Source organism: Camelus ferus, chromosome 24 (genome assembly GCF_009834535.1).
Source record: "Camelus ferus isolate YT-003-E chromosome 24, BCGSAC_Cfer_1.0, whole genome shotgun sequence".
Classification (NCBI taxonomy): domain Eukaryota; kingdom Metazoa; phylum Chordata; class Mammalia; order Artiodactyla; family Camelidae; genus Camelus; species Camelus ferus.
The window spans coordinates 18,197,624-18,224,909 of NC_045719.1; the positions used below are offsets into that span (position 1 = coordinate 18,197,624).

General features: G+C 44.6%; 1 protein-coding gene across 1 annotated transcript in view; it reads left to right on the forward strand.

Moving 5' to 3' along the window:
- Positions 1 to 19,198, forward strand: part of KIAA1328 (KIAA1328 ortholog) — a 168,568-nt gene extending 149,370 nt beyond the window's left edge. Inside the window, 1 exon segment of the mRNA XM_032467269.1 lies at positions 12,187 to 19,198. Within this exon segment, the coding sequence (XP_032323160.1) occupies positions 12,187 to 12,397 (211 nt within the window). The 3' untranslated portion in view covers positions 12,398 to 19,198.
- Positions 19,199 to 27,286: the final 8,088 nt, after the last annotated feature.

Consider the following 27,286-nt stretch of genomic DNA (forward strand, 5'->3'; position numbering starts at 1 on the left):
CAATGCACTGATGAATTATTAATGTCATAGAATGTTTTCAATAATGTGTAGCATAAAACGGAATGGATACATGTCCATATGTGCCTTGAACTTAAGTGTACGCTAATAAACAGGGTACCTGGCATCTCTTTGGCCTAGCAGACTTTACAAGCAAGCCTTTCCCCTCTGTTTTGGTTTCTGTGTTATGTTCCCCAGAAGTCAATTTACTGCTTTTCCTACTGGAGCCTCGCAGGTAACATTCTTTGACTCCAAGCTAACAGTGCTTTTCTCTCAAGATAACCAAGGTTGGGGTCCATAAATTTCACTTGTCATTCTGGCTTCCAGCCATATTAAACTAGGCTTTAATTCATAATTACTAGGAAGCTATAATTCCATAGGAAAAAGAATATTTTATATTAAATGGCCATTATCTAACCTCATGATTTCACAAAATGATTAAGATGCCAGAAAATAATTAAGATGTCAAGTTCCCCAATACTTAAAAGTACAGACAGGGGAGCAGGGGTGGTATATTTTTTTAACCTGTGTGTAGCTCTTACTACAGTGACAGAAAAGAAATTCTCCTTAAATAATTTCATTTTTATAATTGCATAAATTATCAGATTTGCCCAAATTTTCTTTCTGTATCAAAATCTCTGAGATCAAGTACATTGCTTGCATAGGGACAGTCTTTTACCGAAAGAATAGACAGAATAGAGAGCCCACATAAGTATAATGAACCAGTCTTGATAAAGGAGCAAAGGCGATACAGTGGAGCAAAGATAACCTTTCAACAAATGCTCAAAGATAGCCTGAAACAACTAGACATCCATGTGCAAAAAGATGGGTCTGAACACAGACCTTCCACCTTCCACATAAAAGAACTCCAAATGTAAAATGCAAAACTATAAAACTCCTAGAAGATAACAGGAGAAAACCTAGATGGCCTTGGGTATAATGATTTCTCCTTAAATACCACACCAAAGGTACCATCCATGAAAGAGAGAATTGATAAGATGGACTTCACTAAAATTAAAAACTTCTGCTCTGCAAAAGACAATGTCAAGAGAATGAGAAGGCAAGCCACAGACCGGGAGAAAATATTTGCAAAACGCACATCTGATCAAGAACTATTGTCCAAAATATACAAAGAATCTTTACAGCACAACAGTAAGAAAGCTAATGATCAGATCATAAAATGGACCAAAGATCTTAACAGATAACTTTGTGAAGAAGATATACCGATGGAAAATAAGCATATGAAAAGATGCCCACATGTTTAGTTATCAGGGAAATGCAGATTAAAACGACCATGAGATACCACTGAAATGGCCTAAGTCTGAAACAGTGACAACAGTAAATGCTGGTGCGGATGTGGAGCAGCAGGAACTCTCATTCATTGCTGGTGGAAATGCAAAATAGCACAGCCACAATTTGGAACACAATTTGGCAGTTTCTTACAAGACTAGATATATTCTTGCCCTATGATCCAGTAATCATGCTCCTTGACATTTACCCAAAAAGGCTGAAAACTGATATCCACACAAAAACCTGTACATAGATGTTTATAGCAGCTTTATTCATAATAGCGAAAACTTAGAAGCAACCGAGATGCCCTTCAGAATGTGGATGGGTAAATAATGATGTGAATAATACATGCAGACAATGGAATATCATTCAGCACTGAAAAGAGAGGAGCTACTGAACTGTTGTGTGGCAGGTCAGGATATTCACCCCTTGTATCAAAAGTTCATGGAACTGATGATGGTTAAGATCACGAGGACAAATAAACGTTGCCATTGACACTAATGATTCAATAACACATAATAAACTAAAATATCTTCCTCAAAGTAGCTGCTGATGAATAAAATGATGAATAACCATAGCTTTCATTATTATAGGAAAATATAAATAAAATAACATGACCAGGAGATTTTATTGTTATTTGTGCCTTGTAATATGTTATATTAAAATTATTTTTGATTGAAGGATCTCCCATATGCCCATTATCTTTCTGGTAAATTCTTTAGCCTCCCTCCAAGGTGCAAGTGACTTTGCATAGTATTCACTCTTTGGCTTATAAGCACTTCAGGAAGAAATATGTTAAGTTAGAGTTGCAGACTCTTTTTGTGACAACACCTCTGTTGAATGGAGAACAAGAGTTAGAAAGGTCATCCTGTGCCTTCGTATATCTGACTTTCTCTGCATCTCTGTGAATAGTTCTCCTGTGAAGTCGACAGTCTCATACACAGGTTTGAGACCACTCCTTTTTCTTACTAACCTTTTTGCTGATGTTTGACAAATGATTGTGAAGCACTTATAAAATATGCTGTATCTTCTATTTTTCAGAAACCTAAATGCCAGCCTAAGTTTGCTTTAGCAATTAAAAAGTAGAGAACTTTTGAGAGGAACTATTCTAGGATTCTTGAGAAGACCTGTTTTAGGACTCCTAGCCCAGTGTGGTAATTGGTTATCCTTCTGCCCCCTTTATAAATTCATTCTTTCTTGAATTGGTACCATTTCTTTTCCGCCACTGCAGTAAGAATCATATATAGGGATGTAAAGAACCGTAAGAAGGACTATAAGCAAATTTAAATAAATATAGATTATGTTCCCCCTATAAATACAGATTTTTAAACCCTAAAATAATCATAAAAATCTAATTCAAGAATAAATGTAAAGAATAATACTATATAACCAAGTAGAATATATTCCAGGAATTTAAATGCGGTTACTATTTTGAAAGTCAAAAATAGAATATTTCTTAACAATATATCAAAAAAGAAACATTATATTATCATCTTAGTATATATTGAAAAGTTACTTGATAAAATTAATTTTTCATTCCTGACTTTAGTAAGCCGAAAGAGAAAATACTTCTTATCATAATAAAGAATATCTAGATGAAAAATGCTAAATAGTAAAAAAAAAAAAAGGTAGAATAATTCCTATTAGATCAGAATTATACAAAGGTACCTATAAAACTTGTAGTTTTAGCATTGCCCTTGAAGTTCTAGCCAGTACAATAATATAAGAAAAAATAATGCAAATATGGGAAAACACATAAACTTTATCATTATCTGTATTCAATGTAACTGTCCACCCATAAAACCCGATAAAAATCAATTGAAAAAATAATTTAAGGAATTAAGAGAGTTTGATAATGTAAAAAACTCAATTACTGTGTAAATCTTGACACCAGCATTAGCTATTTAAAAGATATAGCAGGGGGTGGTGATGCATTTATAATAGCAGTGAAAAAATTCAGAAATTCCTAATAATAAACTTAGAAATTTATAGAACCTTTCTGCAAATATATTTCCTAGCTAGGATGATTAATTGAGCACTTACATTTATCTCTTCTATTTCCTGAGACACCAGTAAAATGAGAGTAAATGAATGTTTTTAAAGGTATAAATCCATGAAAATAAATGGGAGAAGATTCATCAATATACCAGAGATTTATATACATTTTTGGAAAATGGAAAATGAATGGAGGATTAGTAATATTAAACAAGATAGAGAAAGCTACCACATTGGAAGCACTGAGAAAGGTATTCAAACGAAAAGAGATTGATACCACAGAACTTTGTAAAGGTTTGGGAATTAGACGCAATGTGAACCATGAAGAGTGGTGATATGGGGTAGAACTGAAAATAGTATGAGAGGGACATTTGAAGCAAGAATCAAAAAACCCAGTTCTGCTGCCACAGTACCATATGTAGAATATTAGTCCCTGGCAAAAGACGGGTATTGAATTCTCTGGAGAGATTCAGTAGAGAAGAGAAGACTCAGGAATATCAGATACTTTGGAAGATGAGATGAGTTGAGTAGCACTGAAAATGGGATGAAGTCAAATCTACAAATGGAAAGGTCAGCCTCCTTCCCTGTCCTAGAAGTAGACCACGTCTCCCTCCCAAACAGAATACTGGAAGAGTCTTCTCTGAAGAAGCTTAATAGTCTCCAAATACTGACATGAAGTGGTACACCCACTTTGGAAAACAGTCTGGCAGTTCCTTGAAAGGTTAGACATTGAGTTTATAATCCCACCCCTAGGTATCTACCCGAAGAAAATGAAAACATATGTCTCTGCTAAAAACGTGTACATGAGTGTTCACAGCAGCACTGTTCACAGTAGCCAAAAGATAGAAACAACCCCATGTCTATCATGTGATGAATTGATAAATAAAATGCTTTAAATAGGTGTACCTTTCTGTATGTATGTTTTACTTCAATAAAATAGTTTAGAGTTTATGAAGAAGTAGTCTGCTACATTGAATGCTGCAGAGCCGTTACGTAAAACAGGGACTACAAAATGTCCATTGGATTTAGCATCATGAGGGGCATTAGTGAATGTGGTGATTTCAATTTTAGTCAAGTGGTAGGAGATGAAAGCCAGATTGGAAAAAAAAAAAGAGAGAGAGAGAAATGGTTTGATTAAGGAAAGGAAAGAACTTCTTAAGGGCTCTTAGTTATCTAGCAAACAGGAAAAGATTGAAAGTTCTAGAGTGGACAGTCAATACTGAAAGGTTCCTACGAAGCACAAATGGAGTGATCACCCTAGTCTAAGAGAAGGACCACTTCCTTCAACATGAAAGGAGGAAATGATGGGTGCTGAAAGACTTGTAGACTTCACAAAGTGAAGACAATTTCTCTTTAATGACCTCCTTTCTCTGAAGTGGGAAGCAAGGCTATCTGTTTAGGATAATTTGTGAGAAAGGAAAATGAGGACAACAGGAGAGCTGATTAGAGAAATCCAGTAGCTCTGTCGGAAGATGTTTAGCTCCCACTTAAGTTTAGTGACTAGGAATCTATATTAGACCTCCTCTTTGTTTGTTTGCTTGTTTCTTTGATTTTGTCCTATTTACAGTAAGTGTCCCAACTATAATTCACAGAAAAGGCAGACATTTGGATTTCTGCAGTATTGTGATTTTGCCAGATTTAGAGGAGGGGACAAAAAGACAGAGGATGTGTTTTTAAGAGTATTGTTAAAAGAGTGTTTGGAATGCTGGACCATGAAATTTAAATTTAATAAGAGATAAAAGGGTTAGGAAGAAAGTATGCCATTAATGGACCCACCTGGACAGAGATTTTAGCTGTCTTGCTCACCACGTTATTCCCAGTTCTTAGAACAATGATTGTTTGAATTAATGATCTGTTGAGACCAATAGGCAGAGATAGTGGGAATAGTTGAAAAAACAAGCCTTAGGGTAAGATGTGGGCATGAGGAAGTAGTGGGATATTTGAATTACTGAATTCAGAAGAGATATTATTTTAATTGGTCACAAGTTCCAGGATATAAAGAGAAAGGCTTGCTGAGAAAGTCTTGACCTGAGAGATCAAAGAACTAAGTCAGAGTGTTGGCTGGCGTTCACTCCTGTAATGTTGACATGAGCAGGGATGATGGTAACAGCTGAATTGAAGGAGAAGACTGAATCAAGGGTTAACATCATCAGTGATTCAGAGTGAATGGGTAAATAGATGATTTAGATAAGAGAGGTTGAGGATGGTAGAGCAGATGACAAGATCTTCAGAGCAATAAGAGTTTAATGAGAGACTGGGAGAATAATAATAAAAAGCAAAAAATGGAAGCAATGATGATCCCAGTTACTACACCTTGACCCTGACATGCGAAAGGTATGTTGAGTATAAACAGTTCTCCCTGAGAAGGATGTAGGGGAAGCACTGACCTCAAGAAAGAGCCAGGTTAAAACAGGAGATGTAAGAAGTACTCTAAGAAGAGTACAAAAAATACAGCTGAATATATCATAAAGCAAAAGCTCCAGAAGCAATGGGGACATGGAAAGAGTCGGGGGGAAAAGAAAGTAATACTATATAACATAATAGGGATAGTAATACTTTGCTAATTTATGACGGATTGGAGTAGAGAATACCCTTTGCGCATTGACTGATTGAAAAAAATGTAATGAGAGACATAGCTGATTTAGTCTCAGAAGACCTTGGACCTAACCTAAGTGCTCTTCAATAGGGGATTGGTTAAATAAATTAGAGTGCATCCAGGAGACAAAGTAATCTGAAATCATTAAAAAATAATGTTATAAATCATTAATCAATGTTATAAATCATTAAAAATAATGTTGTAAAAAATTGAGGAAAGTATTCCCAATATATTAATTGAAAAATTAATTTGCATAGTCCATGTGTATACTGTCCTTTTTCATAAGCGGAGAACAAGAAGTATGGATGAGTAATGCTTTCATAATGTTTGAAATATATTGTAATTTTTTAAAAGATCCAAAGATCAAAAAAGCCGCCTGTGGAGGAAGGAGCTAAAACTTAAGCCATGGGACCAGTCATTTTCTTCAACAAATATTTAGCACCTTACCTTGCGTCAGATACCATTCTTGGCACTGGAGATATTAGCGTAAACAAAGTAATGACCCTACTCTCATAACTATTGAAAGACAAAACCAAAAAAATAAGACCTGAGAGAATAGCAAGGGATTCAACCCATGCACTGTCCCAGAGGTAGGAATCGAGCGTAACAGCAGGGGTTAGGTCTGAGCAGTTGGGTTGATGGAGAGGAGTGGAATTTGGGGGGAAAAAATAAGTAAGAGTTCTGTTTTGGGTAGTTTGAAGTGTCTATCACACATCCAGTGGACATATCAGACAACAGTTGGGTGTAAGAGTCTGGAACTCTACAGCAAGGTTGACATTGGAGCTATACATTTAGGAGTCATTGATAAATGATGTTATTAAAAGTTGTGAGAATGAATGGAATCATCTAAGACTTCAGGGTCAAGAATTAAGCCCTGGGTCATTCCATCATTTAAAAGGTAAGAGAAGATGAAGTTAATCAGAAGAGGTCTACTGAAATCACCAAGGATGGAAACAAGAGTGGGAGGGGAAAGCTCCTGCATCATGTTTAGGTCTTCATCCAGTGCAGCTGATGGAATGGACCATGAAATCGATTCATTTCCCAGCCTTGTGCCAATATTCTCAGACAGCGTGTCAGACTGTCCCTTTCTTGAGTTGATGGCATTGAGCCAAGTCAAGTCTTCAGAGGCTACATCCTCCCCATGGATGTCTTAAGTTTCTTACTAGCTCAGAGGCAGACAAAACTGGGAAGAGAGCTCTGGGAGGACAGAATTAATGCTAGTACAGCCAAGTTCAAATTGAGTCCTGGATGGGACTGGCAGAAGAGACCAAATAAGCCTTCTGCTTATCACTGCTCCATAATGAAGCTGTTAAAGTCAACCTGTGTGCTTAGGTAACTCAGGAGTACTGGCTCTGTGCAGTGCAGAGACAAGAAAGGCCAACATAGTTTATGCCTCTAGCTAAAATATAGTCTTAGTTTTTCAAGGGATGGTATTTTATGAATTTAAATAAGTTGTATAGTCCTTTAAATTATTTGAATACCAAATATCCCCATCAGGGTCAGGCCAAGTTAATCAACTTTATAGCCTTCTGTCACATGTCACCCCAGCTGACTAAGGCCCACTGCTCACAGAGCACAATTTGATAAACACACTGCTCTTTGCTGGTATTTAGTACAAAATGCCATGGGAATTCATTTTTTATTTTGCTTGATTGCATATATAATTCTTCTGTAAAATTGGGTGATTTCTCAAGCTTTGGTTTTTAAAATAATCTTTGCTATTTTGTTGCTTTTCATCTGCCAAATTATTTGATCTTTCCTTATAGCAAAAGAACTGTTAAAACATTTACTGAACAAAATTAGCTATGAGGTACCACTGATATCTGAGTCCCTGGCTACCACACTTTCTGATTCTTCTGCCACAGTGTAATCCATGATTGAAGGTGACTTCAAGAGAAGTGGAGTTTTTTATGGTAACAGGAGAACCATGGAGATAAGCATTTGTACTTTAGGGTAGATTAAATTGTTGGTGAAAAGTTAGACCAGTTGAATAGGAGTATGGGTGTGTTCACACTGAGTTACAACTAATCATACTATATTTTTAAAATAAAATCTAGTTGGAAACAGCAACCATTTTCTTCTTTTACTTTTATGCTAGTTACACATCTTATTTATCTTGATGGAAAGATCAAAGATATACTAGTCTAGGAAGTCAAGGGGCCTGGGCTAAAAACCACTTTGCTCTGCCACTCAGTTGTTGTGTGACTCCCAGCAGTTCACTTCTAGCTCTCTGGGCCTCAGCTTCTTCATTGGTAAAATAAGAGAATTATCCAAAATTCTGTCTAAGACCCATTCCTCAGTGGGTGTGGCCATTACTGGTGTTCGCCAGGATCCAGTTCTCCTCCCTTCTGGAGCATGACTGGTTCTGGCCAGTCAGATGTAAGGAGAAGTGTTATGTTGCATCCATGCTGTGGAAAACCTTTGTACAGTTCTTCAGTCTGTCTTCCCTGCCAAGACAACAGAGAAGCTCACAGGCTCTGGGAGATGCTGTCATAAGACAGTAGCGCTGCAATCTGCCAAGACCTACTTTGAGCACATGGCATAAGCACAAGATATCTTTGAGTTGTGTTAAGCCATTGGAAAAATTTTTTAATTGAAGTATAGTCACTTTACAATGTGTCAATTTCTCGTGTACAGCATAATGTTTCAGTCATTCATGTATATACATAAATTTGTTTTCATATTCTTTTTCTTTATAGGTTACTACAAGACATTGACTATAGTTCCCTGTGCTATACAGAAGAAACTTGTTGTTTATCTATTTTGTATATACTAGTTAATATTGCAAACTTCAAACTTGCAGTCTATCCCTTCCCACCTCCTTCCCCCGCCCCCAGTAACCATAAGATTGTTTACTATGTCTGTGAGTCTATTTCTGTTTTGTAGATAAGTTCATTAGAGTAAGCCATTGGAATTTGGAGGTGAATTTGTTACTGCTGCATAGCCTAACTTATCCTGACTAATATAGTACATTTAACTTTCTGTGGTGCTGTGAGTCACTCTTTCCGTATTATAAAGATATTTTTACTATACTGTATGTGAATAAAAGTACTATAAAGAAGTCTGAAGCCCACAACATTATTTCAAATTATCTAATAATTATCAAATCAGTCTTTAAGCACAAAGTCTTATTGTTACTCTGGATTTCAACTTGCATCACTGAAAGACTGATTTCTGATACACTGCCTGACCCCCAGTTATTCTGGTTCTGCTTTTTAGTAGAGAGGAAGGCTGGTTTAATGTCTTCATTTACAATACCTCTCCCCATGTTGTATAGAGCAAAATTTTGAAATTGTATAGAAAAATATAGGCTTTCCATTGTTTCTGATTTTTTTTTAATTTAATGGTCTACATGGAGAGATGAGCATTACTGCAAGGTTTGCCACGTGCTCCCAGAAAAGTTCAAACAAAGCCTATTCCTTCTGTCTTACTTATAAACGAACTTTCTCGGAAAGCAGTTACCTGGTGCGCTGGCTTACCCTTTAAACAAAGATGTTTCGGTTGAACACAGAAACCATTGTTTTGAATGACAGAGACAACTGTATTGGAATATTGGCTTGGTGCTATGAGAGTAAAAACTGTAAACTGCTAAAAAGGATTTCAATTTACAGGTTTTTATGCCATACTAAAAACATGACATTTCCATGCCTGAGATGGTAATCTGGTCTTACCTGGGACGTAAGGGCCAGGTCAGCTACACAACTTACAAGACCAGTGCAAAATGAAAATCCGTTATTCAAAAGATAGGATGAAATAAATGCAGTTCAAGGTACTAAAATTACAAAACACTTTCCTTTAAGAAGAAGAAATTTATAAGACAATGGGTGATAACATGAATAATATCATAACCCTATAGATAGCAAAAATATATTTTATGTCATAATTTTATATAATACAATAAATAATAATGCTTTATTAATGTGGTAACTTGGTTGATCATAAGATTTTTTTGGTTCACGTTTCTTCAAATTCATTTATTATATCATCAAAGTTTATTCTTTTAGCAACTTTATTTTAAGTGATATAATTAAAAGATTAGTTGCTCTTGGCAAACGAAAGATCACACATAAATTTTGGTAATTTTTAATTTTGAGAAAGAACTTTCTGCTGTTGCAACTGACACTGGAACTGTTAAGAATATTTTACAGGCTGTGAAACATTTGGATAGATTTCTGATAAATTATTTCAAAATATAAATTTTAGTATATCTAGAGCGATGATTCTTATGGAACAACTTTACTAAAATGATTTAACTCTTCATACACATTAGTCTTATGTATGTATATAAACTTAAATTTGTACAAAGCCATTTCAGTGCTTTCTCTGGCGTGTCCTGTAACTTGTAGAGGTCATGCAGGAAACCAAAAGTCACTTAATGATTTGCAGATATTTCAAAATGCCTGTTATGCTTTCTATTACTATATCTTCAATTACAAAGAAAAATTAACTTTAAAATTGTATTCCTCATTGATTCATTTGAAGTTGCATATGAAAACAGTGTTCTTTTCCATCAAATGCAACAGTCTTTTTATTTATTCTCTTATTTTTATTTTTTTTAATTGAGGTATAGTCAGTTTACAATGTTGTGTCCATTTCTGGTGTTGTGTCCAATTCTTCAGTCGTACATACATACATGAACATACATATACTCATTTTCATGTTCTTTTTCACCGTGAGCTACTACAAGATACTGAATATATTTCCCTGTGCTAACAATCTTTTTATTTAATTTCTACTTCTCAGCCTGTGCATATTTGCTTTGCAATGCTGCAGTTTTTAAAAGCAGAGATTTAAACTCTTTGAAGAATTCTAGCATCTCTTTGATAGCTTTATTGCAATGTCCATGTGTATGCTTTTCTTTTGGAATAATGTACTGATGTTTATTGCCTAAACACTAGCGTTCTTATCCCAGTGCTCAGGCCAGAGAGCTAATATTTTTGCATTGGGGCTGAGCTCTGGGAAGATAAGTAAGCCAGCCTCCCACAACTGCCGCCACCACCACTGCTGCTTCTGCCACCATCACCATCACGAATGTGGGGCCCTGCACCACCCCAGACTGCTTGTGGCGTGTGTGTACACTCTAGGCAGGCCAGCCAGCTGTTTGGCATCCACACTGCCCATTGCCCACCGTGCCTGAGGGCCTGAGCCCACACATCCATGACCAGCGTTATCTCCTCCTGCGCCTTTGTCCCAGACTTGATTTCTAACGCGCAAGGTCAAGGGTACGATCACTAGGAATTTCAAGACAGCAACAATAGAGCATCAAACCAAACGCAGGACCCTGTGCAACTACGCAGCCCACGCGTGCCCTGCTTGAGGCTTCACGTCATGTCAGTAGAAGTTACTTGACCCCCTGGATGAATGAATGTGGAGGCAGACGTATTTATGTCTTTGGCTTTCGCCCTGGAAATATGAACAGTGGGGCCTGGATGAGGGTGTCATTGACCATAGTTAGTTTCTCGGCCTCTAAACTACTCCAAGCTTACACTTTGATAAAAATGCTGGACATTGAGGCAGTCCTTCTTTAGAGGGAACTCGTCACATTCAGATGAGGGTTCTTTTTCCCAAGATTCTAGAGAAAGTAGGAGTTTTTGAGTACTTATCACATGTTAATTTATACCAAACCATTGCTTTAATCCTGACAGGAGTTCTGTTGGTCCCTTACACATGACAAACTGAACTGAGAGACTGAGTAACTTTCCCAAGATCACACAGCTTGCAAACGATGAGAGATTTAAATCAAGTCTGTCTCACTGCGAAGACTTGAGAGGCAGTTTTAGTGCCCTGTGTAGGAGCCCTGGAAGCAAATGGCCTGGGTTCAAATCCTCACTCCGCCGTGTGACAACTTCGCGTTAGACGGGTTACCTCCCCGAGCCTTGGCTTCCTCACGTGTATCACGGGCATCGGAGGGGTTACCTACCCCGTGGGGTTGAGTGGAGGGTCCAATGAGGGAGAAAGACCTGTAAAGCATTGAGAACAGCCTGACACTTAGGAAGCCTGCAATAAATGTTACTACTCATTTTATTACTGCTATCATGATTATGTTGCCCACTCCACAGTCTCTCCTCACAGGTTAGAAAAGAATGTTAATAGTCAGCAGAAGAGAAGAGCTTACAGACAGACAGACAGACAGACAGCAGGGCCCCTCTGGTGTCTGCCGTCCCTGAAGTTCCCCTAGAAGGATGACCCTCTTATGTGATGTGATCTGGGATCTGATTCTTGCCCAGGGCAGCCCATCTCTGTGGGCTTTTTGGATTCTAAGGTTCTACTGGTCTGACCACTTTCTGTCTGCGTTGCATGTGTTACAGGTATGAAACATCGCTGTTGGATTTGGTTCAATCTCTGAGTCCAAAGACTGCTCTCAAACCTCGGTCCCATCCCTCCAGAGAAGCGGGGTCCTGGAATCACAGCACTTGCCGGCGCAGTCCTCTGAAATCGACCTGGAACAAGCCCAGGGCAGGCAGGACCCCTGAAGACCTGGAGGAGAACCAAATTCTGGAAGATATCTTTTTCATTTGACACTGAAGTGCACGCTGCAGAATGTCCGTCAGAAATGAGTGGGTGTTTTTATATACTGATCTAGGATTTTAAATTATTTGACTGCAATGTAATCGTGTCTCTCCTTTCACAGGGGCCTGTCTCACTACCACCCTGTTTAGTATCGAATATAGAAACCATTCTAACAACCCAGGGTGTTTCTTATCAGACCAGTCAGTAGGTAACAGCACATTAAGGGGGATGGTGTGGAGGGCAGTATCTTTTCTATGCCAAGCAGAATGGAGAAAATGACCATAGGACGCTTTCTGCCTGGCAGGGGCCATGGCATACTCAGCCTCACCTCAGAACTGTTTCCTTCTCAGTATTTTGCTGGAAAGGATTGGCTCTGTTTTCTACACAAGGGAAGCCATTCCACTGAAAGAGCCCTCTGATCTAAGCATAGCCCCGTGTCACACAGGCCGTCTCAGAGACAGCCCCTTTTACCTCTCACCCGGTTTCCCTACCACCTACCTCATTCTGAGTGTACTCTTTTAATTCTGAAGTTGGAGTCAGTGCCCTTCCTTCCCAGGCAACGCTGAGGACCACTTGTGAGTCAGTCTCAGTAGTCATCAGCCTGGCACACCCCGTAATGCAAAGGGCTCAATGATCTAGAAGGAGAGAGGGAGGGGACCCATCCATTTGGAGGGACCCACTCAACCCTTGGAAACCAGCCTTAAAATTACACAAGAGAGTGCTGCCCTATGGAGGGACAAGCCTGAAATGCTTTTCCTGCCGCCCTGCCATTTCCCAGGGTAAATAAGAGCAATCTCTCAGTACTTTTCCCTGACCCAGTGTCTGCTTATTACCCGGCTGAACTCGTGTGGGAGATGCCACTAGAGGGCAGGTGGCATCAGCTGGCCTCCCCTCCCACTCTGTGGGTTGGCCAGGCCTTGCCTGTGCTCTGCTCAAAGCCACCATCCCGTGGCCCCAGAGAACCATCTCCACTTCCCAGATTATGTTCCACCACCCCAAGCTGGGTCTCCCCCGCTCTCCCACTGGGCCTCGCGGCGAAGGCTTGTGGAAGAAGTACCCTTGAAATCTCGTTTTCTCTCTGCTCTGCTATTCCGCAAAGCTCTTGAGATGGGTCCTTCAGCTTCAGTGGGCTCTAGTGGCCTCTCAAGCCGATGGGCAGTGTGACGAGCCCAGGAGAGCCAGTGAGTTTAAACTTCCCAGTCATTAGAAGCAAGGGGGAGATGTGTATTACTTTCATGACTTTATTTGATGCAGAGAGCTGCTTTTTTTTCTCTCTCCCTTTCACCAACCCCTGGCTCGAACTGAGACCAGGGCTGTCAGTCATTATTGGTAGCCAAGGTCAGACCATCGCAGGGTGGGCTGCACTTCATCAGGCTGCTTCCCTGAAGTCTTTATCAAAACTAGATTGTTTCAGCCTACAAACACTTCTGAGCAGCTTCCTCGTCTGGATAGATCCAAATCTCATTGTCTCTTCAGGCTGAAGCCCTGTCACCTCCACCCAACCTTCCTTCTCTTGGGTCTTCTTTGTTCTTTGGAGGAGAGAATATAGCTTCCCGATGCCTTATTCTTAATCTGAGCTGAATGTAAGATCAGGACGAACTAGTTGCCATCGTTCAGTTGAAAAGTTCAAAATCATTGCAGATTACAATTTCCTTTTAAAGTTCACCCCTATAGGAGTCACTGAATCAGTTTCATCCCATTTCAGAAGCCTTTGGAAAATAGAGCTTTCTTTGGTCTGGAAAAAAATGGGTGGAAACAAACTGAGACCCCTTGACTATTTCCTGAGCCAAAGTTAGTTTTCCAGAACCATCCTTTCCTTGGCCCATGTGTCGTGACCTCCTTAAATACACCCAGCTTCCTTGGGTCATCCATAACAGACATACTCCCATTCTGGACACCAGCATCCTTACTGCTCTCTGGAGTAAGAGGAGGCCAGAAGGACCCAGAAAGGGGTTGTAATTTCTTCAAGAAGCTTGTTTGCCTTTAGAAGAATCAACAGGATCTAAACTAGAGGCTTTGGGGGAGGGGGAGTCCCACAGGATGGAGTTTAAGTGCCTCTTGGCCTCTCCTGAGTGAGCAATTTGGAAGAGCAAAGATGAATTTTCAGCAGAGCATCAGTCAACCTCTTTTTCATGTGCCAAGTTCCCCCTGTGAGTCACCTTTCTCTATCCTGTAGGCATTTCCTGGGGGTCAGAGCTATAGGATGTGAGTTTGTGTCTAGTGTAATGTCTTCATTGTGAATTGAACAGGATATGTTAACATTTTAATTTGTGTCTCACTTTGAGAAGTTGTAGAGCCTCAAGGCTCTTGTAGAGCCTGGAGGCTTAACCTAATTGCGGACTAACCTACCAGGGAGAGGGTCTGGCACACATAGGAATCTTCCTTTCCTTCCCGTTAGGCACTCCTATCCGTGACTGGCAGGGATGCGCGCACCCCGTCTCCAGCCATTTCCCCAAAGCGAGACTGGGCACATACTGGGGGTGCTGCCAACAGCGTACCACCTTGCCCGCCCGGCTTCCCACCATTCTGTGCAAGGAAAGCCAACGAATGTTTGCCAAATGGGAAAGGACAAAGTGCCCATTGCTGCTCTTTAAGTAGGGCCCTCAGTGCTTGATTTTAAAAAAGTTAATCAAGGAAGAGTTTCACTGACAGTCATCCTTCTAGGAGGCATTCTCGTGTTTATCCAGACCTGACCTCCATGGTTGGGACTTACCTCGGGCACCCCAAATGTCATGGGGAAGGAGGGGCTCTCTCCTGCTCCAGAGCCACCCCCTTCACTTGGCACTGCTTCCGGCACCATTGTTCATACAAGAGATTTGCTGGTCAGAGACTCTGGGGATGGGGGCAGGCTTAAAGGGGCAGAGCTGCAGGAAGTCTGCATCACGGGGGAGGTCGAGGCTATGGCAGATTCCCCCAGCTCACGCTTTATCCCCTCGTCAGTGTGTTATTTTTAATGTGGGCAGATGTTTGTATCCATGTGAGGCTGTATGGTAATGAGTTACCTTTATGGCTATCTTCCCCATGTGCTCTTGCTGTTGAACTGTTCCGTGAACATCCCTCATCAGATCAGTGGAGCATAGCTTGAAAGCACCAGCAGATCCTGGGGTTATCAAAATGTTATTTCTCCGAGTACTTGTTAAAACAACAGGAGCTTGTGGTCCATTGAAAGAAAGGAAACAGTTTGCCACATCCTGTAGGTTTTCCGGGCTGACTCCAGCTCACTCCCGTCCCATGAACACCAAGCCTCCTCTAGGCTGTGCAGTTACCAGAATGGAAGTTTCAGTCTCTGCGCATTCCTGAGTCCCTCCTACCTGCCTGTTCCCAAAGCTGCTCAGCAAAGAAATATCTCGGCACTTTGACACGGGAAAAACAGTCCTGCCTAGTTGGCTTTAGGTGCTGGGAGGATGTTGGTGAGGCCTTGAGGGCCTGAAATGTCCAGTTCTGAGATCACACCTGTGGATGCAACCAAAACAGCCAGAGACCCTATCCTGCCCACTGCTCCCCCAGCCAGCCTGGCACCCACCCCTGAACAAGGCGGTTTTGCAGCTGCTGCCCCCTAGAGGCAGAGGTGGCAAGAGCAAAATCATCACTCAGCTGGCTCCCAAGCTGAAAATGAACTAAGTCAAGGTTTGCCTCGATGAGATTACCCTTGAATCTAGGAACAGAGCTAGAGATGAGTAGGGTGAGAGTGACACCCCGGTCCTCAGAGGAAGAATGACCTGGCAGCTAGAGTGCCAGATTCGTAAATCAGTAACGTTACCCAGTTTCTCAGAGTTGCCGTTCGAGGTGGGTTGTTCCTGAGCCCCTCCGGTTCCATTGTTCCCTTCAGGAGTGGACCCTTCTCCTCTCTCAGGCTTCAGAGCTCTTCCGCCTCCCTGTCCGCCTCCCACACACACCTAGGAAATGCTCGGGGCCTTTTCTGCCTCCACTCCTCCTCCCCGCCACCTTCCAGGGCACACTGTTGCTGGATCGGCCCGCAGAGCCATGTGGTCCATCACTTTCACTTTACAGATAAAGGAAGTTCAGAGATCAGTGAGCGCTCCCATCCCGTCCAGGCCAGGTCTTGCTCCCAAGCTGGTACCCTCCCCACTGCAGTACATCGTCACCTTCCTTGCCCTGGTGTTCAAAGATGAACATTTTTAAGAATCTCAACTAGGACTGAACATTCCACCACCATCTCTTAGAAGTGAGCTCTCACAGACCACTTGGGCCAAGGTGAGCAAAACCGTAGCACGTCCATTTACAGGGGGTTTTTAGGTCCATAACCCTCAAAGAGTGAGTGCACCGTCTGGAACAGAGGTGCAGAGGCCATGGGAAGACTGTCTACAGAAACCTCCCTGGAAGCAGAGAACTCTCTCCAGGTAGCATGATGGATGTCACTGTCTTCTCTAAATAATAAAGACTGTTATAGCCCTAGTTAAGACTTCTTCCAAAAAGACCGTGGCCAAAATGGGGTGAGCCCCACCTTCGCTTGGGTGGAGGGGGTGGTAGGTGTACTAGTAAAATCAGTAGGAATGACCTGTATCATATGCTGCCAGCAGGGCAACCAGCTGCTTGTCCACGATCTGCCAAAACCTGAGGCTTGTCTTCATCAGTGCTCCTGGCCAGTTGAGTGCCTCCCCTGGGCCCAGCATTGTGGTAGATGTTAGTCAGAAGTGCTAACAAGCCACAGAACTGAGGAGACCTTGCACCAATCTCAGTTACACTGCTTCCTGGCGGAATAATCTTAGGCAATATATTAACCACACCGAACCTAAGTTTCTTAATCTGTAAAATGGGGATGGTAATGCATCCCTCTTAGGATGGCCATAAGGGCGAAATTCAATGAGATAATGTACGTGAAGGGCATAGGAGGAGTAATCTGACACAACGTGTTCCGCTCATGGTCACCTTCATTCCTATCATTTATTTCTCAGTGAACTCGCAGACTAGATAGAAGACGAAGCTTCATACGTTAAAGTTGTTAACAATAATAAAACAAGAGCCATGACAGTACATTTCCTGGTGACTGGTAGGAAGCTGTAAACCCTATGGTTTCAGATAGCAAATTGCTGGGCTGAGTTACCTTAGGATTTGTGGGAGGAGGAGGAGAAAAAGAAGGACAGATTTGACCCAGGCTTTGGAAGAGGATCTAAGATAGATGGAGAGTGGGGAGAGACTTGGGGATGAGACGTTGAGCATTCATTGGCAAAAAAAAAAATACTCAAGATGTGTTTTGAAAGAATGGTGAGGTCACGGCTAACAGGTGAGATACTGGAAAAGAAGGCATGGACATAAGCAGAGAAAAATATGCTGGGCCCAAATTGTAAAGGATGTTCAATGTCAGGCAATGGAATTTCATCCTTCAGTGACAAAAAGCCATAAACTATTTTGGAATTACTTGCTTAGAAATATTTACCATGTAGGAGTGTCAGGCTCTCTTAGAAGGAAACTGACATCTCCTGAGTGCCTATTAAGTGTTAAGCAAGGTCTGTAGATGCCTTATTTAATCCACACAGCAACCCTAGAACGTAGGTGGTGGTAACCCCATGTTACAGGTAGGGAAACCCATCTTGGAGAGATTGGGTGCTGTGCTTCAGCCACTGAGTGGTGCAGCCCGTCAGTGGCCTGGGAGACCACAGCTGCGTTCTTCCTACCGTACGAGTCTTCCTCTCGCCCAGGCAGGTGGCACTTTAGGCAGAGACACCCATTGTTATGAAGTTAATGCCACCGGCCAGGGGAGATGTTGGGAGATTGTCACCCACCACCCACAGGACTGGACAGAAGGGTGTGGATTCGATACACTGCTACCAACAGGCGTCCTAATTCCTGCCCCCAAGTCTGGACCTTGTGATGACCCCCACGAGAGGAGAGTTGGGGGCTGCAGATCAGACACCCTAGGATCCACATCACATGCTCGGGACTGAGTGGGAAAGAGAGACCTCAAAGGTAGCACTTAGATGCACCTTGCTCAGCTGAGAATGGGCACCAAAGGAAGGCAGATTGCCACGTGGTGAAAAGATAAATAACAGGGCATCCAAGAGGGAGTGATGAGCAAGGGCTGGGGAAAGAAGTCAGAAATCGTGGAAACACTAGGCAGGGGAGTGGATAAGGTGCTGAACCCCAGCAGTGGCAAGGGCAGGAGCGAAGGGAGGGATCTGAAAGGAAAGTAAGAAGTGTCCGTGAACCCTCGTACCCTGCTGGTGACGATGTAGAATGGTACACCTGCCTTGGAGAACAGTCTGGCAGTACCTCAAAAAGCTAAACATAAAATTACCTTATGACCAGCAATTTCACTCCTAGGTATAAACCCAAGAGAAATAAAAACATGTCCACACAAAACTTTTTGCATAGACAGTCATAGCAGCCTTATTCATCATAACCAAAAGGAGAAACCACCCAAATGTCTATCAGCTGATTAATGGACAAAATAAATGCGGTATACAGACACAATGGAATATTATTTGGCAGCAAAAAGGAGTGAAGTACATTCTCCAGCATTAATGATCCTTGAAGGCATTCTGCTAAGTGAAAGAAGCCAGTCACAAAAACCACAGAGTGTGATTTCATTTATATGAAATGTCCAGACAGGCAAATCTGCAGGGACAGAAGGTCTATGAGTGGTTGCCGAGGGCAAGGGGGAACAGGGGTAATGGAGAGTGACTGCTAAAAGAGTGTGGGGTTTCTCTTTGGGGTGATGAAAATGTTCTGAAAGTTGATTGCGGTGATGGTTGCATAACTGCGAATATACTAAAAACCACTGAACTGGACCCCTTAGATTGGTACATTGTACAGTATGAGAATTAGATCTCATAAAGCTATTACAAAAAATGAAGTGTCCGTGGGGGTTGGTTGCTGGCTGGCCAAGGGGTGCTGGAAAGTCAAAAGCAAAAACTCTGACTCTAAACAGGGCTTGGGTGGAAGGGGAAGGTGAGTCCAAGACCGCTCATCTTAGAAATGTGCCTGTGGAAGGAAGGAGAGACCAGGATGGTGGATGGGAGAGAAAGCTGGGGCTAGCTGCAGGGCACTCTTCCAAGTCAGTGTCCCCCTCTTGACTAAAGCCCCTCAATTCCCAGCTGGTCCCCACTGGTGTTACCAATAATCCAGAAGCAATTTTCATTATTTCAGAAAGACTAATGGAAAGCTTGCACGTCTGTGGAGAAAAGCCACACAGGCCAACTGTCGTGTCACTTCTTTATGTTGAACTGGAATGACTGCGTCAAGCTGTGACAGCCTCGGCTCTTGTGGGGGGTCATCTCTGATTCGTTGGCACAGCTACATGCCCAGCACATTCATCTGTGTTTTAAAATGGGCAGATAACTCTCTACATGCATTTCAGTAAGAAGATTGTTCCCCACTGTGGGATGCATGGGGCTGTCATCAAAAGAGCCATTTGGAGGTGTAAAAACTGGGGACTGCTCTTAACAAGCAAAGGAGAGAACAAAGCTACGGACAGGAAGCAACTGAGACGGGGGACAAAAATAACGTCATTGCAGGGTGATGATGCGGGAGTGACAGGTGAGCCAGGAAGGAAGGATGGAAACCAGACGCTGTACCGGGAAGGGAGGGATAAATACAGAACATCAGGCATGTGCCAGTGGGTACCAGGAAAACACCAAAAACTCCCGAAGGACTTACTGTGCGCCAGACCCGAGGCTGATCCCTGTGTGTCTTATTCAATCCTTATGAATTTCATACTTTAAAAAAGTCATTTCATTATGTGGGGTTTTCTCATAAGTGACCTCAAATCCTTTATGGACTGAGGCTAGGTGCAGATCTGTGAACACCTAAAATTTGAGGGTGATGTCTTTGGCTCCAATGATGAAAATGAGGCTTAACAAGACTTAACCAAGGTCATCGGCTAGTAAGGAATCGAATTCAAACTTGGAAATTGGGGGGTGGGAGGGTCATTTTTCACTTCTGCTCTCCTTCCTCCAATCTCCAAGTCGTACCAAGTCCCCCAGCTTCTCAGCCTGCCCACTTCTCCCTCTCTTCGCTATTGCCTCACTGGTACAACGCTCTCTTCATTGGTCTTCCTGCTGGGTGGCCTGGATTCGTCCTTGAATACGTGACTTCACGTCTGCCTCACTCTCATCTTTAAATGGAGATCCCCAAAGACCTTGTCTCAAGGGGTTATTGTTAAATGACCCAGTGCATGGAGAGTGCTCAGCAGAGAACAAGGCAGCACTCAGCAAGGGCGACCTGATACCACTGTTATCCAGGAAGCTCCCGGGGTCCTCGTCATGTCACACCCTGCTTAGCGTGTTAGTTTCCTATTGCCCTTACAAGAGAGCTGGACTTCTGAGCGTCATGCACAAGGCTCTTCGTTATTTGACCCACTGCGGTCCGTAGACCTCCAGCCCCTTTTCCCACTCTTTCTTTCCCTTGACTTCCCTGCTCCAACCACTGTGAACGTCCCTTAGTTCCTGAAGGCGCTGAAATGTGTTTCCTGACTTTCTTCTGATCTCTTCTAGGCCTTTGTACATCCTTAATGACAGTACTCACCGCGCTAGATTGCCCATGTATCTGATTCCTCCTCTGGACTCTAGGCCCCAGGATGGCCAGACTAAGATGTCAGTCTTATCACTCACTCCCCAGAACTTAGCATGGTCCCTGGCACATTGGAGGCTCTCAGTTTTATCAGATAGATGAATAGATAAGGTGCAGGGGAGGACGGGAGGCAGAGAAGGAAGAAACGAAATAAATCTGTGTTTCCAAAGTCTAGCACACTTTGCACTAATCAGGCTGCTGGCAGCTCTCCCACGAGGGAGAGGGGACTAGGGCACAGTGGGGCTTCGGACGCCTCCACGACATCCCCACACTGACTAGCATTTTCTTTCCAAAACAAATCTGAGATTGTAACTTCCCTTTTAAAATCCAAAGAACTCTGCAGTGCTCACAGGGCAAGGAGCACACCCCTGAGGCGGACATCCAGGCTCTGACCCCACCTCCCCTCCCCTCCCCTCCCTCCGTTCTCCGCTCTTCTCACCACTCACAGCCTCTGGCCGGCTCCCAAAGACCCACTGCTCTTCCCCGCCTGGGTGACTTTTCCAGGCCCTTCCCTTTGGGGTGTATCTTTCCAGACCCAGCTCCGCTGTCACTGCTGCCATGGAATGCTGACCTCGCCCTGGAAACCAGCCCAGAGGAAACCCAGAATGATGAGGCCAACATGTCCTGAAAGCAGGGCAGGCAGGCTGTCCCGTGGAGCCAGAGGGGGAGCTATGAGAGGGGGCTGCTTGGAAGAGGAGGAACCAGAAGGTCCAGGAGCAAAGAGCAGGGTTGAGTCAGTGAGAAGGAGGAGAGGAGACTGGCTGGAAGACCAGGCCGGGTGTGATGTCTGGACAGGGCGTCCCCCACCACCTCCTCCGCAGCCCACAGCTGGCAGCACCAGCACCCAGACCGCGGCCCCCGGCCTGACCACTGTCCAGCAGTTGTAAACTCTGCTTTTCCCTCCCTATGTCCTCCTCATCCCCACACTTCAGCTGCTGAGCTGAGGGCGCCGGAGGAAGGGGAAGTTGGCTCTCCGGCCTCTTGCTGCGTCCGGTTGAGATAGGATGGACTCCAGCCCCAGCGTGTGGGCTTCTCCTCGCGGCTGACAGTGATTTAGGCATGTAGGATTTATATAACACCAAGGCTCGGTAAACTGTGTAAATTTGCTCTGTTTTCCAGGGACAGTTATTTATGGAGGGGCATTTTTAACTCAAGTGCAGAAGTATTAAATCATTATAATAAATTCATGCTATTCAGACTTTCTTACATTGTAATAAATTTTTTCTCAACATGAATGAGGAGCTCCATGCTTCCTCTAATACACCATTATGTATTTCTTCTCAAAATGACACAGCTTACTATATCAACTTGGAGAATAATAGGAGATTTACTGTGTTGGAGAAAAAAAAGGAAAAGTTGAGTAGCAGTGAGTCTGAGAAGGGACTTGGGAGCGTGACCCCCAAGCAGAACTTCTCCCAGCCTCTCTGCTTGCTTCTTACCCGACGGGAGGGGCAGCGCGTGCAACCGAAATCTTCTAGCTGAGCCTTTGAACAGAGAAATGCGGCCAGGGACTCCAGTGGCCTTCTGGCCTGGCCTGGCCTGGCCAGGGGCAGGTGTTGGAGGGGAGCTCCATCAGAAATGAAAACTCTCTCTCCCCACAATGTGAAATCCTTTCCAAAAGCATCAGTCTGGGCAGAGAGCTGAACTGTGGACAGTCTCTCAGCACCTGTTTCTCACCTTACTCCTCACCTGGGTGCTCACCGGGACCAGAGGATTCATAGCTCTCATCAGATTCTCAAAGGAATCTGTATTCCAAAAAATTTGGGAACCACTGGTCTTCAGGAAACTCTGAAGCATCTTTGGACTGTGCACTGTGTACTAGACAAAGTCCATTGGCATGGTTCCCGGCCTCCAGCCACACACAGAAACTGTCGAGCTGCAATTAGCGCCTAGAGGTTGGTGCAGCCAGAGGCCTGAGCAGCAGCCCCTGGGAGGGGGACTTCAATCAGAATCTCCCAGAAGATAAGATATTGTTGCTATGCAAAAGCAGAGAAGGAAGGAAGGGTGCTCCAAGCAGAGGACAGTGTGTCAAAGACACGGAGACAGGGACCCCAAGTGAGTGAGCTCATGGACAGTCGTGAATGCCAAGCCTGGTGTTTAAACCGGAGGAGCAGCAGGGCCCAGCAGGAGGAGACCTGCTTAGATGCCAGTACTCGGCAACAGTTTCCAGTCTACCTAGTGCTCCGTCAGAGGCTGAAGTTCAAGTTCTTGCTCTGCCACTGTAGCTGCGTGACATTGCACAATTCCCTTCACCAGTGCAAGCTCCGTGCCTCTTTCTGCAACATGTAGACAGTGCACACGTGCACACCTGACTCTCAGTCTTCGTCGGGGTACAGCGAAAGGATGCTCAGACATCTGCTGGGTAAACAACTTCGAAGCACTTTATCCACATCAGGTGCTTTCATCATTTATCTGAAGGCTGCCAAGGGCAGCGGGCCCCTCTGAAGCATGGAAAACTGGGGATTCCATGACAGCCAGGCAGGCTAGGCCGGCCAGCTCCCTACCATCACCACCTCAGGCAGTGCTCCCAGCCCCATTCTTGCACACCTGCCCCAGTTTCAGAAAGCTGTTTACCTCCATCTCTTCCACCAGCCTGGGCTGCCTTCCTGAGAGTTGGGACTGTGCCCTCATCACCCCATGCCCTGTGCAGAGTCCTGGCTACCTCCGCCTCAACAGCCCTGAGTCTCCAGACCCCAGCCCTGAGGACAGTCTGGAGGAGACAGTCAAGAGCTGTCCCAGAGTGGGGACTCTGGAGTGGTGGTCTGCCTGCCTCCAGGGGGCGCCGGTGGGCTGCTCACTGCCCTTCCCCTCCACCCATCTCCACTCGCCACCTCTAGTATTTTCAATTCTGTCCCTTCTCTCTTCAGAACTGACAATGATGTTGTTTCCTTGTTTTGCCAGTCAGGCTGCTCCTGGGGATGGGGGTGGAACAGGAACCAGGATAGGGTAGCATTTTCTCAATGGTATGTAGGTAGGAACCACGGGGGCCCCATCATGCTGCCCATGACACCCACTCCTCATGTTCACATTGAGGGGTTTCTCCTTTCAGATTCCCAGGATGTTTCCTGGGGGGAGGAGGCCAGAGTGGGTGTGGAGGGGGGACTGGTCCCTGCAGTGCCCAGTCCAAACGGCTGGCAGCTCTCCCCAGGCTGACCCAGCTAATGCTCAAACTGGCCACATTTTTTTCCCCATTTTATTTTGAAGTCAGACTTACAGAAAAGTTTTGAAAATAATACAAAGAATTCCTGTCTTTGTTAGTCCCCAAGTGTTAACATAGTGTTAACATTTTAACTCATTATCTTTATCATTCACCCTTCCTCACACACCGGAATCAGGAAACGAACATTAACAGAGGGCTATTACCTTGTCTACAGACCATATTTAAATTTTGCCCAATTTCCTTTTTAACTTTTCTTTTTAAGTTTCCTTTCCTCAAATATCCTTTTTAACAAAAGAAAAATAAAATCTAGCCCAGGACCCAATCTACTGTCATATGTTGCATTTCATTGTCATGTCTCTTTAGATGAGAACAAACCACTGATGTTGCAGGATGTTCCCCAGTTTGGGTTTGTTTGTTTCCTTGTGACTAAATTCAGCTGTGCGTTTTCAGCGAGAATGAGTGACGCTGTATCCTTCTCAGTATCATTCCAGGAAGCCCGTGATGGCTAGGTCTTTCTTTCCAGGTGATTTTAACTTTGATCACAAGGTTAAGGTCATGTCTGCCAGTTTCTCCACTGTAAAATTACTACCTTCCCCCGTGTAATTTATAAGATTCTTATGTATGTGTTGGGAGAGGGGTTACTTGAAACTATGTAAATACTGTTTCTCATCTACCTCTGACCCTTGAGTTTCAGCATCCATTGAGGACGATTTGGAACATTTCATGTAAATCCTCAGTCTTCTGTGTTCCCACTGCTCTTTGACCAGCCAGTGCTAGGAGACAGGCTGGCAAAGGAGACAATTCTTGTCCTCAGGGCCTTCGGCTCAGGAGGGAGCTACATACTCAGAGCCACGCAGAACAGTGTGAACTAGGGCCCGGTGACGTGGTCCCCGCTCTGAGGGCAGCAGGAGGTCAGAAAGTAGGTGCTCAGTTTGACCTGGAGCCCCTGGAGCAGAGGGACCCTGGACTAAGGGCAGGAGAATCGGAGTGGTCAGAAACTTGGCATAACAGGGGAATCTGTGTCCATAAACCCTCTGGGACTGCCCCAGTAGGACCCTTATCCCAGGAGGGCCCCTGTCATCCCAGGGGCTCCCTGGGGACTGGGAGGGAGTCCCAGGCTTTCTTCTGATCTCTGTCGGAGTTGGGGCAGAGAGGCCTTGATAAGAGTGTGTGGGCCTGAGGTCCTTCACTAGGGAATCTTGGGAGGCATTCCCCCCACCTGGCACGCCTTCTACTTCATTCAGCAAACATTGAGCACCAGCTGGCTACGGGACATTGAGTTCAGTGCTGAAAGCACACAATGCTCCCAAGTAGTCCTTGATTAAAGTGGATACCTTGAGCCCAGAGGCCTCTTCAGGTCACCCTACCCTCAGCAAGAGTCTTCTGCTCCGTCAAGAGCAGAATAAAGTGGTGAGTAAACACCGCTGCGTTCGCGCCTCCAGGTGACTCTCGTCTGGAGAGGCAGGCTGAGGGCATTCACAGCGTTCCTCCTCGGCCCTCCCTCTTCTCCTTCCCGACACTTAGCAGGGAGCTGGGCCAAATCCATGAGACCCAGGAAACCTCACTTTGCAAAGGAGGCAACTGAAGCCCAGAGGTAGGAACCTTTCCAGGCCAGTCCTGTCTCCACTCTCCTGTCCTGTGGTTAGGCTGTGTGTCTCTGTCTGAGGATGGAAATAGTAAGAGGCTTCCGAGTGAAGACTTTTTACGCATGTGCTTTGGAAGTGATTGCAAGCCTGGACCCGGCCATTGGGGGCCGGGGCTCAAGCCCCAGCTCTGCCAAACCATGTGACTTTCAGTGCATCACTTAAGCCCGTCTGTGAAAAGGAGTCCAGGGTTGTTGGAAAGGGTAACTGGGATGGTGTTGAAGTAGCCAGGACACTGATCAGTAATGGATTCTTTTTAAACAAGGCCCTTTGTCTCCCCGGCACATCCCCCATCTACCTGAATCATCTTGCAGGTCTTCAAAAGGTCCAGGGTCCTTTGTTCCTCCAGCCTCCCCTCCCTCGGGGTCTGTTTAACCCCTGCTCACCCTTCAACAACAGGCCCAAGTGTCTCCTCCTCCCCAGCCTGGGCTACTGGCCCTCCCTCCGCAGTGCTCCGCCGGCCCCCTGCACCTCCACCACGCCCCGCTGCAGCTGTCTTTTGTTTGTCAGGGCACCTCATAGGAGGGGTCGGGGCAGCTGATTTTGAAGTTGGGATCCACAAGTTACTTGCAGTGTGGTTTGGGGCCAGCTACTTACCTTCCCCAAGCCTCTGATTGTTCATCTGACAGCACCCTGCAGGATGACTCCCGGGATCAGAGAGCACCCCCGGAGCACACCGGGTCTTGTGCCCAGACGGTGGCGACGTGCCTACGTCTTCATCACCCACACGCAGCCTGTGTCTCCATGCTGGCACTCGGTAGGCGCACTCTTAATATTGGTTAAGCAGGTGAGGGGACAAAGACACTCCCATCCCAACGTAATTTTCATTTAAAAAATGCAGAACTAATTGAGGCCCAAGTCTGACCCAAAGAAAAAGCCCTCATGGTGGGATCCGAGGTCCTGAGCAGGACTGGCGTGCAGTGGGGCAGGTGCATGGGGTCTGCCCAGGGCCCCTCTTCCCAGGGCTGCCTGTGCGGAGTGAAAATGCCTCACAGCAGCCTTTCTTCTGAGCCTCTCTGTGGACCCCATGGGGCCCCGGGCGGGGCGTGGAAGGGAGACGGACTGACAGCAGCTGGGTGCACAGACTTCCTGCCACCACAGTGCCCACGGCTCCCAGGGCTGGGCCGCACGAGGAGGGCGGGAGAGAGGGGCCACGGCAAAGATGATTCGTGTGGAGACTCTGGGACAAGAGGAAGCTTCACGCCTCAATGAGTGGAGTATGGGGCCTTCACAAATGGTTAAAATTTCCCCTTGACTTTGAGTGATGGAGAACCGGTTTGCTTTGCTCTGAACAACGTGCTTGAGGCTTTCTGCAGCGTTCAGCGTCCTGGGGAAAACAGCTGACCCAGCTCAGAAGGGTCCTGAACTTCAGGTAGCTGCAGAAAGTGTTAATAAATATTACATTTATTTCCATTTAATTTCCTCTCCTTGTTAATAATACAATGTAATGGGTCTTTGGGTTTTTTCTGTCTCCCTCCATGTGCTCCCTCTGTCCCAACCACCAGCAAGTGCCACCAGGCAGGGGGAGTCACCGTCAGTCACCTGTACTCGCTCACCTTTGAGATC